The sequence below is a fragment of the Ornithorhynchus anatinus genome, chromosome X1 (assembly GCF_004115215.2).
Source record: "Ornithorhynchus anatinus isolate Pmale09 chromosome X1, mOrnAna1.pri.v4, whole genome shotgun sequence".
NCBI lineage: Eukaryota > Metazoa > Chordata > Mammalia > Monotremata > Ornithorhynchidae > Ornithorhynchus > Ornithorhynchus anatinus.
In genome coordinates, this window is record NC_041749.1 from 111,370,599 (window position 1) to 111,385,250 (window position 14,652).

At 47.2% G+C, this 14,652-nt stretch overlaps 2 protein-coding genes across 2 annotated transcripts; one reads left to right on the forward strand and one right to left on the reverse strand.

The window, feature by feature from the left end:
* The first annotated feature begins 272 nt into the window (after positions 1 to 272).
* On the forward strand, positions 273 to 4,297 carry LOC100074377 (olfactory receptor 7G3). Its single transcript, XM_029049710.2, has 2 exons — positions 273 to 403; positions 3,178 to 4,297. Exon 2 carries the CDS (start codon positions 3,191 to 3,193, stop codon positions 4,136 to 4,138), a length of 948 nt encoding a protein of 315 aa, XP_028905543.1. The 5' UTR covers positions 273 to 403; positions 3,178 to 3,190; the 3' UTR covers positions 4,139 to 4,297.
* Positions 4,298 to 13,710: 9,413 nt separating this feature from the next.
* On the reverse strand, positions 13,711 to 14,652 carry LOC100681910 (olfactory receptor 24-like). Its single transcript, XM_029051142.1, has one exon. It carries the CDS (start codon positions 14,635 to 14,637, stop codon positions 13,711 to 13,713), a length of 927 nt encoding a protein of 308 aa, XP_028906975.1. The 5' UTR covers positions 14,638 to 14,652.

The window sequence follows — 14,652 nt, forward strand, 5'->3', positions numbered from 1 at the left end:
AAACTGGGGCAAAATCTTTTTTCTCCCCAGAGGGAAGTGTCTGGGAAGGTGGGTCAGAGAGTGTGAGTTCAGTCTTTGCCTCTAATGAGAAGCAGGGGGAATTAGGGCTCCAAATCCCCAAGACGCAAAGCGCTCCTCTGCAAATAGTCCTGCTGGGAAACCCCTCTCAGCTCTGAGGCTGAGCCTGCTCCTCCGTGAGCCTGCCTTCCCCAGCCCTGCCTGGGTCCCCAGAGCCCTGAGTCTCCCATCCCCCTTCCCACACAGGCCGCTGTGGGGAGGAGATGAGGCATGGCCCAAGATCCGGATCCCTGGATGTAGAGACACCCCCTGCCCCCCAATACAGACCAGGCTGCTGAAGAAGAGCTGCCAAGCTGGAGACAGGCTCCTCAACTGTTTCTCCCAGGTAAAAGTTCCTGTTTGACCCCATTGCTCTGCGTAATAAAGACTGGAGGGAGGACTAGGGGTGACAAAGGTGGAAAGATCTTGTATTCTGGGTGTTTCTCTTGTTTTGCCTCCCTTTTCCCTTTCCTACATACCTCCTCGAATAGACTGTATTCATCTGCTGCCTCTACTTGTTCTCTTTCAAGTATCTTCTCTACTCTCTGGATCTGCTTCTTCCTCTTCACTCAAATGGCCACTACCCTGGTTCATGCTTTTGTCATTCAGTCCTTCATTCAATCGTATTTATTGAGCGCTTACTGTGTGCAGGACTCTGTACTAATTGCTTGGAAAGTACAATTCAGCAACAAATAGAGACAATCCCTACCCAACAATGGGCTCACAGTCTAGAAGGAGGTAGACAGACATTAAAACCAGTAAATAGGTATCAATAGCATCAATATAAATAAATAGAATTATAGATATATACACATAAATAGAATAATAAATATGGACATATATACACAAGTGCTGTGGGGCGGGGAAGGGGGTAGAGCAGAGGGAGGGAGTCAGGGCAATGGGGAGGGAAAGAGGAGCAGAGGAAAAGGGGGGCTCAGTCTGGGAAGGCCACCTGGAGGAGGTGAGCTCTCAGTAGGGCTTTGAAGGGGGAAAGTATGCTAGTTTGGCAGATGTGAGGAGGGAGGGCATTCCAGGCCAGAGGTAGGGCATGGCCAGGGGTCGACAGCGGGACAGGCGAGAATCTGACACAGTGAGAAGGTTAGCCCCAAAGGAGCAGAGTGTGTGGGCTGGGCTGTAGAAGGAAGAAGAGAGGTGAGGTAGGAAGGGGCAAGGTGATGGAGAGTTTTGAAGACAATAGTGAGGAGTTTTTCCTTGATACAGAGGTTGATAGGCAAACACTGGAGATTTTTGAGGAGGGGGGTGACATGCCCAAAGCGTTTCTTTAGAAAGATAATCGGGGCAACAGAGTGAAGTGTAGACTGAAGTGGGGAAAGACAGGAGGTTGGGTGATCAGAAAAGATGCTAATGCAGTAATCCAGTCAGGATAGGATGAGTGACTGTACTAACGTGACAGCGGTTTGGATGGAGAGGAAAGGGTGGATCTTGGCGATGTTGTGAAGGTGAGACTGACAGGTTTTGGTGATGGATTGGATATGTAGGGTGAAAGAAAGAGCAGAGTCAAGGATGACACCAAGTTTGCGGGTTTGTGAGACAGGAAGGTTGGTAGTGCCATCCATAGTGACGGGAAAGTCAAGGAGAGGAGAGGGTTTGGGTGGGAAGATAAGAAACTCAATCCTGGACATGTTGAGTTTTAGGTGGCGGGACGACATCCAGGTGGAGATGTCCTGAAGGCAGGAGGAGATGCGAGCCTGGAGGGAGGGAGAGAGAACAGGGGAGGAGATGTAGACTTGGGCATCATCCCTATAGAGGTGATAGTTGAAGCCGTGGGAGCAAATGAGTTCACCAAGGGAGTGAATATGGATGAAGAACAGAAGGGAACCAAGAACTGACCCTTGAGGAACCTTTAGTGTTAGGGGATGGGAGGGGGACTAAGCCCTTGGGAGAGTACAAAATAACAATAAACAGACATATTTCCTGCCCATAAAGAGCTGCCTAGACTACTCAATCAGTCTTAGCACAGTACACTGCACAGACTAGCATTCAATAGATACCACGTATTGATTGATTATACTTTGCTGTTTCCCCTATCTAATTTATTTTAATGTCAGTCTCCCTCAGACTGTAAGCTCCTTCTGACCATCGATCATGTCCACCGATTTTACTGTATTGTGCTCTCCCAAGTACTTATTACAGTGCTCTGCACGCAGTCAGCATTCAATAGGTACCATTGGATGACTGATTGATGCGCTCTGTCAGCATGGAGGAGAGAACAAACCTAATGCTTTTGCCGAAAAGGGGGAGAGGAGAAGGAGCTGACTCAAATAATGGTGGTCTTTGTAAGTGCTTATGTGTTATGCACTATACCAAGTGCTGGGGTAGATACAAGTTAATCACACTGGACACAGTCCCAATCCCACATGGGGCTCACATTCTAAGTAGGAGGAAGAACAGGTGTTGAAGCCAGGTACTACTTTAGTGGTACATGACTTTTATTGTCACTGACCCTGAGGTATTCGGCTCTGCCACTTGTCAGCTGTGTGACTGTGAGCAAGTCACTTAACTTCTCTGTGCCACAGTTACCTTATCTGTAAAATGGGGATTAAGACTGTGAGCCTCATGTGGGACAACCCGATTACCCTGTCTCTACCCCAGCACTTAGAACAGTGCTCTGCTTAACAAGTTTACAACAAGTTGTAAGCGCTTAACAAATTCCAACATTATTATTATTATTCATTCAATTCAGTCATATTTATTGAGTGCTTACTGTGTGCCGAGTCCTGTACTAAGCACCTGGGAGAGTACAGTATAGCAATAAACAGGCACATTCCCTGCCCACAACGAGCTTAGAGTCCAGAGGTACGAGTAGAGGGAGGTGAAACACACTGGGCTGAGTCCAGGGCTCTGCGCATAGTAAACATCAATAAATATGATCGTTTGGGTGAAATCCTGGGTGAGCGCCCTCCCCAGTACACGTGGGGCAGCTCACCTGCTGGGCAGGCTCCCTTCCAAGCCCGTGCCCAGGTGTAGGGTCCAGAGGGCAGAGTCCCCAACTGGACGGCAGCATCCAACTGCCAGCCTCGCAATTCCAGAAGGGGGATTGGGCCGAAGGAAAATGTTATGACCTCCTCTTCTTCCCCTGCCCTGTCTCTCCCTCCGCAGAAGCCCCGGCCCCATGGCCAGGGAGAACCAAAGCAGCCTCTCTGAATTCCTCCTCCTGGGACTGTCCGACCGGGCGGAGCAGCGGCAGCTTCTCTTCGTGTCGTTCCTCTGCATGTACCTGCTCGGGGTCCTGGGGAACCTGCTCATCGTGCTGGCTATCGGCTCTGACCCGCACCTGCACACCCCCATGTACTTCCTCCTCAGCAACCTGTCCGCGGTCGACGCCTGCTTCCTGTCCACCACCGTCCCCAAGATGCTGTGCAATATCCAGACCCACAGTCGGTCCGTATCCTTCTCCGGATGCCTGGCCCAGATGTACTTCTTCATGCTGTTCGTGATTCTGGACAACTTCCTTCTCACCGGGATGGCGTACGACCGGTTCGTGGCCATCTGCCACCCCCTGCACTATTCCGCCATCATGAACCCACGTGTCTGTGCCTTGCTGGTCGGGGTGCCTTGGATCGTTGTGAGTCTCATTTCCCTCTTACACACCTTACTGGTGTTTCATTTGTCCTTCTGTTCCAACAATGAGATCTTTCACTTCTTCTGTGAAATTAGCCATATCTTAAAGCTGTCCTGTTCAGACACCCTCCCCAACGAAATCCTGCTCTACTTCTTTGTGGTGGTGCTGGCTGCGGTCCCCTTCATCGGGATCCTTGTCTCTTACTCACGCATCATCTCCACCATATTGAAAATCCCGTCTGTAGGGGGGAGGTGGAAAGCTTTCTCCACCTGTGGCTCTCACCTGTCAGTGGTGTTTCTGTTCTATGGCACAGGGCTTGGGGTCTACTTCAGCCCCGGGTCTTCCCAAGGGTCCCGGAGGGGCTCGACAGCATCTGTGATGTACACGGTGGTTACCCCCATGCTGAACCCCTTCATCTACAGCCTGAGGAACAAGGACATGAAAAGGGCTCTGATGAAGCTCTGCCACAGGAAAACTCTCGCCTCCCAGAAGTTGTAACTGCTGGTCCTGAACCTTGGAGGCCTCAGAGTGTGGCAAACCCAACAGTAGGTCATAGAACTGTTACCCAGAATGGGCTTCCTATGATCAGTTTCTCTCACAGCCATCATCATCAGTGCCTGTCGCATAGTAAGCCATAAAAAAACCATAAATAATTAATCATCGTCATCAGCACGGGACTGCTATCAAATGCTCTGAGGTACAGGCCGCGGGGGCTTGGGAACATGGAAACAATCTGCTGGCCCCGAGATTCAAAGGGGGGGGGGGGTGCAGTGTCCTGCCTGAAGTGTGTCAGTTGAAGTGCAAGGACTCCTCTGTGGACCTTCCTTGGTCAAAGAATTTGGGCAAATGTACCAGCATTCCTTGCGGGGGCAGGGGGAGCGCGGGCTGCCAGACCCTAGGCTCTGGGAAGGGTCTGGTGGAAAATCAGAAGACCATAAGCTCATGTGTGCTGCCATTCATGGGCACAGACCCCACAGCCCAGTGGAAGAGGGTGTTTGGTGGGCCCATGCCCTCCTGGATGCCCATCCTCATGGTTAGGGATGAACCAACCAAAGCAACTCCCTTTCTCTTCTATATCCCTCATTTCCCCTTTGGTACCCAGTATGGACTGCTCTTCCATCAATTTATCCAAGTTCTCTTTTCAACATCTGATACTTTGGGCTGCACAACATCCTCCGGTAATGAATTCCACACTCTTACCATCCACTGTTTGCTTTTGTTTCGTACCCCCAACACCTTCAAGCTTTAATGGGTGCCCCTCATCCTGGTTGCATGAGATTTGGCAAACAACAATTTCGTGTTCATCCTGACATGCATTTGTAAATGTCAATCACGTTCTCTCCCTCCCTACATCTTTCCAGACAGAAGCCTAAGTCATTCCTCAGTCAGAAGCTTCCTCGTCCTGGTTCTCCTTTTCAGTCCTTTCTCTCTCTGTTCCATCTTTCCCGTGATGCAGCGACCAAGTGGGGATGAGCTACGATTATACACAGGGACTGAACTGTGCCCTTCGGTTTGGTTTCTATGCATTTGGTTGGGGGTTTTTTATCAGCTGTTGCAACTAGAAGAACAATAAGCAATGACTCTGAGTTCCTTTTTCTGAGCCATGACTGATAGCTCAGAACCCATCACATGTATTTGGAGTTTAGATTATTTTTCCCCAGACGTATCATGCTGCAGTTGTTCATTCTGAAGCTCACCGGCCCCTTTTCAGCCCCTTCACACCTCTTGGTAGTTGCCGCAGTTTTACCCCATTGGCATAGCAATTCACCACCCAGAAGAGCTTAATGTTATTTGCAAACTGGGAGATTTATTTTTAATGGAATTTGTTAAGCGCTGACTACGTGCCAGGCACTGTACTAAGTGCTGGGGTAGATACAAGCAAATCGGGTTGGACACAGTCCATGTCCCACATGGGGTTCACAGTCTCATTTTACAGATGAGGTAACTGAGGCCCAGAGAAGTGAAGTGACTTGCACAGTGTCACACAGCAGACAAGTGGTGGAGCCGGGATTAGGACCCAGGTCCTTCTGACTCCAAGGCCCGTGCTCTATCCACTAGGCCATGCTGCTTCTCAGATTTCACTGCACACTCCCTCTCCCTAATCATTTATGAAGATGCTGAACAAAATTGGTCCTAGTACAGATCCGTGAGAACCCTATTGTTTACCCTCATCCATCCCCAAAATTCCCTTTCCCCCTACCCTTTGTTTTTGATCTTTTAGGCCTTTTTATATCTATGACAAACTATTCCTCCAGTCCCAAGGTTACTGAGTTTGGGGGGTTTTTTTAGACTGTTTTGTGTGGAAACTTGTCAAAGACCTGTCATAATACAAATCCACCTAGGACATTTACGACATGGAGGATGAATTCCTGAAAAACTCATATAAAGTCCTCACTGTGTCCAATCCCGCAAACATGAGCACAACTGTTTCTTATTCTTTTTCTCCTATCTGTAGTCTATTTGAATGTCTGCCTCCCTCTGTAGACTGTAAGCTCCTTGTGGACAGCGATCATATCTACCACCTCTGTTGTATAGTACTTTCCCAAGAAGTAAGCCCTCAAGAAACAGCTTTGATTGAGTCATTAATTCGACACGATAATATCCAGCTCATGCTATTGGAAGGTCGTTCCCTGTTCTTTAGCCATGTTTTAGCTAAAACACATGGTGAAATTATGCTTTCTGGCAGAGCTGAGTGTATATTATGTCTGTTGGTTCCCTCCTATCCAGTTACTGATTGACCCTTTCAAGGAATATTAATTAATGAGGTACCATTTTCATGCGCAGCAGCGTGGCTCAGTGGAAAGAACACGGGCTTGGGAGTCAGAGATCATGGGTTTTAATCCCGGCTCCACCGCTTGTCAGCTGTGTGACCTTGGGCAAGTCACTTAACCGCTCTGTGCCTCAGTTACCTCATCTGTAAAATGGGGATGAAGACTGTGAGCCCCACATGGGACAACCTGATTATCTTGTATCTACCCCAGTGCTTAGAACAGTCCTTGGCACATAGTAAGCGCTTAGCAAATGCCAACGTTATCATTTATTATTATTATTATGAACAGAAGAAACCTGACTGCCTTTCTCCCACCAGGGGGTGGTGTTGTAAGGGTTCACGGATCCTAGATATAATTATTGTGTAGATACTTTATAGAATTGACACTGTCCAGTTTGTCATTCCCAGGATCACCTCTTCAACTCCCTTGTCAATCAATCAATCAATCAATGATATTTATTGAGCATTTAACAGTGTGCAGAGCTCTGTACTAAGTGCCTAGGAGAGTACAATGCAACTGAGTTTGTAGCAAGATCCCTGCCCTCAAAGAGAAGCAGCATGGCCTAGTGGAAAGAGCCCAGGGCCTGAGAATCGGAGGATCTGTGTCCTAATCCCAGCTTCGCCTCTTGCCTCTTGGGTGGTCTTGGGCAAGTGACTTAACTTCTCTGTGCCTCCATTTCCTCATTTGTACAATGGGAATTCAATGCCTGATCTCCCTCCTACTTAGACGGTGAAGCTCCACGTGGGACAGGAACTGTGCCCAACCTAATTTAATTGTATCTACCCTAGTGCTTAGTACAGTGCCTGGTACATAGAATGTACTTAACAAATATGGCAGCCATCTTGCCTCATGGGAACTCCGTCACCCTGCCCCAGGAAGACACACGGGTGGGCAAGACTGTAAGTGCATCTTAAGTCTTAAGACTGGGAATGTGTCTGCTTATTGTTACATTTTACTATCCCAAGTGTTTAGTACAGTGCTCTGTACACAGTAAGCGCTCAGTAGATTCGATTGAATGAATTATTATCATCATCATCATTAAGGAGCTTACAGTCTAGGCGGGGAGACAGACAATAAAAAAATACAGTTGAGGAAGCAGCAAGGATAATTGTTGTGGGCGTAGGGGTTGATGGGGAACAAAGTGCTTAGGGAATACAGATTCAAGCAGATAGACGACACAGGTAAGAGGGCGAATATGGTGGGGAAATGAGAGGTTATTCAGAAAGGCTTCTTGGATGAGATATGATTTTAGTATGACTGTGAGATCCTTGTAGGCAGGGAATGTCACTGTTTCTTGTTGTATTGCACTTTCCCAAGCACTTAGTTCAGTGCTCTGCACACAGTAAGTGCTTAATAAATACGACTGAATGAATAGGACTTTGAAGATGAGGAGTGTGGTGGGTCTGTCAGAGATGGAGGGGCAAGGAGTTCCAGGTAAAATGGAGGGCGTGAACAAGAGGTCGGCAGTAAGAGAGATGAGATCGATGTACTTTAAGTAAGTCCGTGTTAAAGAAGTGTTCATGTTAAAGAAGTGAAGTGTGTGACCTGGGCTATAGTGGGAGGTAATCGAGGTTGGTAGCAGGAGGAGAACTGATTGAGTGCCTTAAAGCTGATGGTGAGGAGTTTCTGTTTGAGGTGGAATGGAATGGGCAACCACTGGAGGTTTTTGAAGAATGGGGAGACCTGGCAGAATGATGTTTCAGAGAAATGATTCGGGCAGCAGAGTGAAGTATGGACTGGAGGCTGGAAGCAGGGAAGTCAGCGAGGAGGTGGAATATGGGGTGGGACGCTAGCACTAGGGGAAAGTATGAGCGGGATCACCCTAAAACTGTGGAGATGCAGTCACAAGCTTAAAGGATGAAAGAGAGAGAAGTCCAGAAGTTGGGGAAGGCAAGGCAATAAAGAAATATAAACGATTTCCCTGGGCGAGAGTAGCCTTGTGTAAACCTCTACCACTGTAATCAATTCTTTTGCACAGGTTGTTGGTCCTGAAGACAATTACCATCATCGTCTCTTCGGCATGTAATTTACGAGTGTGAATCAGCTCTATAACTCAACGTAATGAATGTGTGTCGACTCATAAACAATTAGCACAAATTATGCGTGCACCTAGAGACTGATGAACATGACACATTCCCAGAACTTGATTAGCATGATTCATGCACCCACCCATAACTCAATCAACGAGATGTCTAATCACATCCTTAACTCAATTAGCATGATTTATGCATACATCTGTATCTCAATTAGTAGATTTGGGTGCACATCCATATCTTGATCAGCATGATCTATGTGTGGATCTATATCTCATTTGTCAAAATTTACCTCAATTAGTATAATTTATGCTCACACCCACAGAAATTATAGATTGCCCATTTTCTCCAAGAAATCTTCAGCCTGAAAGAAAAATTCAAAATGGCGTCCTTCAGCTCTTCTCTCTCTGGAAAAAGGTGGGTGGAGGAGAGACTGGCCCTGGATCCAGGATGCATTATTTACATATTGAAATCCACAGGTAATACCAAAGATCACCCCAATTCCTGGTCGGGCCATGTCTGACAGCAGTCCCAGAGTAGAGTCCTGCTTGGGCACAATAATTTGTTTCAGAACTTGCAAGTCACCCACTCAGGGAGCTCATCTTCTCGATTTCCTACTACAGCCCAGCATGTTCATTTCACTCTTCTAACACCAACCTACTCACTGTACCTCAGTCTCGTCTATCTCGCCTCCAACCCTATGCCCATGTCCTTCCTCTGGCCTGGAACTCCCTCTCCCTTCATATCTGACAGACCATCTCTCTCCCCACCTTCAAAGCTGCATTAAAATCACATCTCCTCCAAGAGGCCTTCCTTGACTAAGCCTTCATTTCCCCGTCTCCCTCTCCCTTCTGCATCACCTTTGCAATTGGACTGCAATTCGCTCCACCCTCAGTCCCACGGCACTTATATACATAACCATAATTTTTTTTAATATCTGACTCCCCACTCTAGACTGTAAGCTCTGGGAACGTATCTACCAACTCTGTTATATTGTACTCTCCCAAGGGCTTAGCCCGGTTCTCTGTACACCGTAAGTGCTCGATAAATATGATTGATCGATGGCTGCAGCTACCACCTCTATGTAGATGGCTCCATATGTACCTCACCAGCTCCACCCTCTCACCTAATCTACATCCCCACGTCTCCTCTTACATCCAGGATATCTCTGCTTGAATGTCCTGCTGGCACCTCAAACTCAACATGTTGAAAACTCATCTTCTCTCCTAAAACCCACTCCTCCACTGAAGTTTCCCCTCTCTATCAAAAGCACCACTCTAGGTGTTTGAAGAGAGAGTGATAGAATCTTACTGGAGATTGAGAAAGGTAGTAGATTGATCGCAAGCCCTGTTCAATCAATCATTATCAATCACTGGTACTTATTGAGAGTTTACTGTATGCAGAGCCCTGTACTAGACATTTGGGAAAGCACAATAGATAAGACATGATCCCTACCATCCAGGAGCTTAAAGTCTAGCTGGAGACAGACATCAAAATGAAATTACGGGTAGAAGACATAACCTAGTAAAAGGATATGTACACAAGTGCTGTAGGATTTGGAGTAAGGTGAGTACCGAAGTGTTTATGAGGTAGAGACACAGGTGCATAGGTGAAGCAGAAGGAGGGGAGGATAGGGTGGGGAGATGAGAGGTTAGTTGGGGTAGGTTTTCTGGAAGAGATATGATTTTAGTAGGCTTTGAAGATGGGGAGAGTGGCAGTCTGTCAGATAATAATAATTATGGTATTTGTTAAGCGTTTACTATGTGCCAGGCACTGTACTAAGCAACAGGGTGGATACAAGCAAATCGGGTTGAACACAGTCCCTGTCTCATGTGGGGCTCACAATCTCAATCCCCATTTTACAAATGAGGTAACTGAGGCCCAGAGAAGTGAAGTGACTTGCCCAAGGTCACAACGCAGACAAGTGGATTAGAAACCATGACCTTCTGACTCCCAGGCCCGTGCTCGATCCACTGTGCTGCTTTCGAAGGCGGAGGGAGTTCTGGCCAGGAGAGAGGGCGTGAACAAGAGGTCAATGGCCAGAGGGATGAGAGTGAGGTACGGTGAGTAGATTGATGATATTAGAGAAGCGAAATGTGGGGCCTCAGTTGTAGTGGGAGATGAGCAAGAATGTAGTGGGGGGAGAGTTGTTTGACAGTCTTGAAGCCAATGATGAGGAGTTTCTGATGGATGGGCAGTCATTGGAGAAATTTGAGGTGTGGGAAGATCTAAGAAGGAGCAAGAGCAATGGCCTAGAAGTCAGAGGGACCTGGGTTCCAGTCCCAGGTTCACCACTTGTCTGCTTGTGACCTTGGACAAGTCACTTAACTTCTCTATGCCCCAGTTGCCTCATCTGTAAAATGGGGATTAAGACTTTGAGCCCCGTGTGGAACAAGGACTGTGTTCAATAGGATTCATTTGTATTTACCCCAGTGCTTAGAACCCTGCTTGGCACATACTACGTGCTTAACAAGTACCAGTACTATTATTATGTGTGCAGAACAATTTTTTAGAAGCCCTGGATCACCTGCACAGTCTGTCTCCTTTGCTCTTATGCACGAACCACAGGGCGTTGCTGATGGAAATCTAAATATCCAGTTGACTTCATCCATTTCAAGTTTATCCTTGTATAATGTAACTCTGCCCTCTCCTCTGCCCGGCAAAATTATTTCTCTACCCTTATTGACACCCATGCCCATCTCCCTCACCAGTTGTTCCAGGCAACTTAACTCCCTCCTCAGGCCCCCTACCCCCCTTCCCACCCCCATCCCTTCCCTCCAATGACCTGGCCACATACTTTGTTAAGAAAATTGACACTGAGTCAATTAAAAAATTGAATGAGTTTGCAAGACCATCCTGGGAAGGAGGTAAGTGTTATCACCCTCAGTTATCTGAGGAGGGAAGAGGCACAGGCATACAGTGGGTTCTGAAGCTCGGAGTCTCTGACTCCCATCCTCAGCTCTGAACCTCCTAATTCCAGAGTTTAGGGCTTGAGGATGAGATTCTCCAACACAGGGAGATATAAAATCAAGTTTCCCAGAATCAAAGATATCAAGAATATAAATTTTACTGGGATATCAACAGTCCCAGAGGCAAAGAATTGTCAGGAGATTGGTCCACCCCCTTCACTTCCCCACCTTCCACACTCACAGCTCTTCTCATGGGAATTGACCACATAGGGATACAGTAAAGTTTGGCAAGTACTTTAACTAGGTCTTTGGGAATTTTATGTCCCAAAAGCCTCTCAGTATTCCCTGGGTGATCTCGTCCATCTCGCTGTCGACCCCTTTCCCACATCCTCCCTCCCCCTCCATAATCCACTAGACCACCACTCTTTCCACCTTCAAAGCATTATTAAGGTCACATCTCCTCCAAGACAATGAAGACTGATCTTTTCCCTGGCTCGCTCTCCCTTCTGTGTCATCTATGCCTTTAGATCTGTGACCTTTAGTCATTTGAGAGTCATCCCACCCTCACTATTGGCTTCAAAGCGCTCCATCACCTTGGCCCCTCTTACCTCGCCTCCCTTCTCTCCTTCTACAGCCCGGCCCGCACACTCTGCTCCTCTGCCACTAACCTCCTCACTGTGTCTCGTTCTCACCTGTCCCGCCGTCGACCCCGGCCCATGCCCTACCTCTGGCCTGGAATGCCCTCCCTCCTCATATCCGCCAAACTAGCTCACTTAGCCCCTTCAAAGCCCTCCTGAAAGCTCGCCTCCTCCAGGAGGCCTTCCCATACTGAGCCCCCTTTTCCTCTGCTCCTCCTCCCCTCCCCATCGCCTCAACTCCCTCCCTCTTCTCTATCCCCCTCCCCGCCCCACAGAACTTGTGTATATATACAGATATATTATTCTATTTATTTTATTGATGTGTATATACCTATAATTCTATTTATTTATATTGACGCTATTGATGCCTGTCTACTTGTTTTGTATTGTTGTCTGTCTCCCCCCTTCTAGACTACGAGCCCGTTGTTGGGTAGGGTTTGTCTCTGTTGCCGAATTGTATTTTCCAAGCACTTAGTACAGTGCTCTGCACACAGTAAGTGCTCAATAAATACAATTGAATGAATGAGCCCCATGCCATTTATGTCCCTATTTTTAAATTATATGTTATAAATTAGTTATTCATATTGATATTCATATTCATACTCCTCCTTAGACTGGAAGATCGTTATGGGCAGGGGACGTGTCTTCTAATTCTCCTGTTTTATACTCTCCCAAGCACTTAATACAGTGCTCTGCACATAGTAAGTGCTCAATGATTACCATTGATTGATTGGAATAAAACAAACGGAAGCAAACATTTCTTTACATTTCTGGGAAGCAGAACGGCTCAGTAGAAAGGGCCTGGGCTTCGGAGTCAGAGGTCATGAGTTCGACTCCCAGCTCTGCCACTTGTCAGCTGTGTGACTGTGGGCAAGTCACAACTTCTCTGTGCCTCAGTTGCCTCATCTGTAAAATGGGGATTAACTGTGAGCCTCACGTGGGACAACCTGATGACCCTGTATCTACCCCAGCGCTTAGAACAGTGCTCTGCACATAGGAAGCACTTAACAAATACCAACATTATTATTTACAGTGAATGGTAAGTATATGAAATCTGTTACCAGCAAAAACTGTGTAAGCAGAAAATTTGAGCAGAGAAAAGGACAGGTTTGGGCAAATTCATGGATGAGAAATCTATAAAGTGTTACTATATGGGAAATTGGGATGTAGAAAGGAAGCAGTGTTGCCTAGTGGATAGAGCAAAGGCCTGGGAGTCAGAAGGACCTGTGTTCTAATACCAGTTCCACCGCTTGTCTGCTGTGTGACCGCGGGCAAATCAGTTCACTTCTCTGTGCCTCAGTTACCCTTTTTATAAAATGGGGATTAAGACTGCGAGTCCCATGCGGGACAAGGACTATGTCCAATTTGATTTTCTTGTATCAACTCCGGTGTTTAGACCAGTGCCTGGCACATAGTAAGAACTTAAATTCCAATAAAAAAAATTAAAGATGTTAGATGGTAATCCCTAAAAATTAGGCTCTGTGTCAAGGAAGGCTACCATCTCCTGAATTCCAATGCTACTGTTGGAAACAAAATACTGGCCTGTACTGGATGGTCTATTGGTCTGATCACAAAAAGGTATTGTATGGATTGTGTACAAAAAAAAAATTGGTGTTTCTGGGCGCAGTGAAAATCACGGGGATGGTGATCACTGAAAATTCCACTCCTGAAGATCTCTGTGGTTGTCTTGAGTTTGGACAACAAGACTGGAGGTAGAAGTCAGAGTTTCTGCATGGGGATTGTTTCGCAGCTGAAGAGTTTCCTCAGGGCCCCTTTCATGTCTTTATTCCTCAGGCTGTAGATGAAGGGGTTCAGCATGGGGGTGACCACCGTGTATAACACAGAGGCTAGCAAATCCTCATGCTTGGATTGGATAGATGAAGGTTGGAAGTGCACCCCCATGCCAGCCCCATAAAACAGAGTGACCACGGTGAGGTGGGAGCCACAGGTGGAGAAGACTTTCTGCTTCCCCTCTGCAGATGGGATTTTCAGCACAGCGGAGACGATGCGGATGTAGGAGACAACGATGCACATCGCAGGAGCCGAACCGAGCAGCACAGTTACAGTGAAAATCAAAACCTCGTTGGTGCTGATGTCAGAGCAGGAAAGCTTGAGCAGGGGGGTGAGATCACAATAGAAGTGAGGGATTTCGTTGTCTCCACAGAAAGAGAGCCGAGCCGTCATGACAGTGTGCAACAGGGCATGGAGAAAGGTGATAAACCAGGACCCGGCCACCAGGAAGACGCAGAGCTGCGGGTTTACGGTAGTGGTGTAATATAAAGGATGGCAGATGGCCACATACCGGTCAAAAGCCATGGCCGTTAAGAGGAAACTGTCCATAAAGGCAAAAAAAATTAAAAAGTAAGCTTGCGTCAGGCAGCCAGTGTAGGAGATGGTTTTCTTCCGGGTCTGGATGTTGAGCAGCATCTTGGGGAGGGTGGTGGTCGTGAGGCAGAGGTCCACAAAAGATAGTTTGCTCAGGAAGAAGTACATGGGTGTGTGAAGGTGAGAGTCGAATCCAATGGCCAGGATGATAAGCAGATTTCCTAGCACTGCGATGAGGTACATGAAGAAAAATAGCCCAAAGATGAATGGCTGCTGCTGTGGATCATCAGAAAATCCCAGGAGGATGAATTCAGAAATCATTGTTTGGTTTCCCTT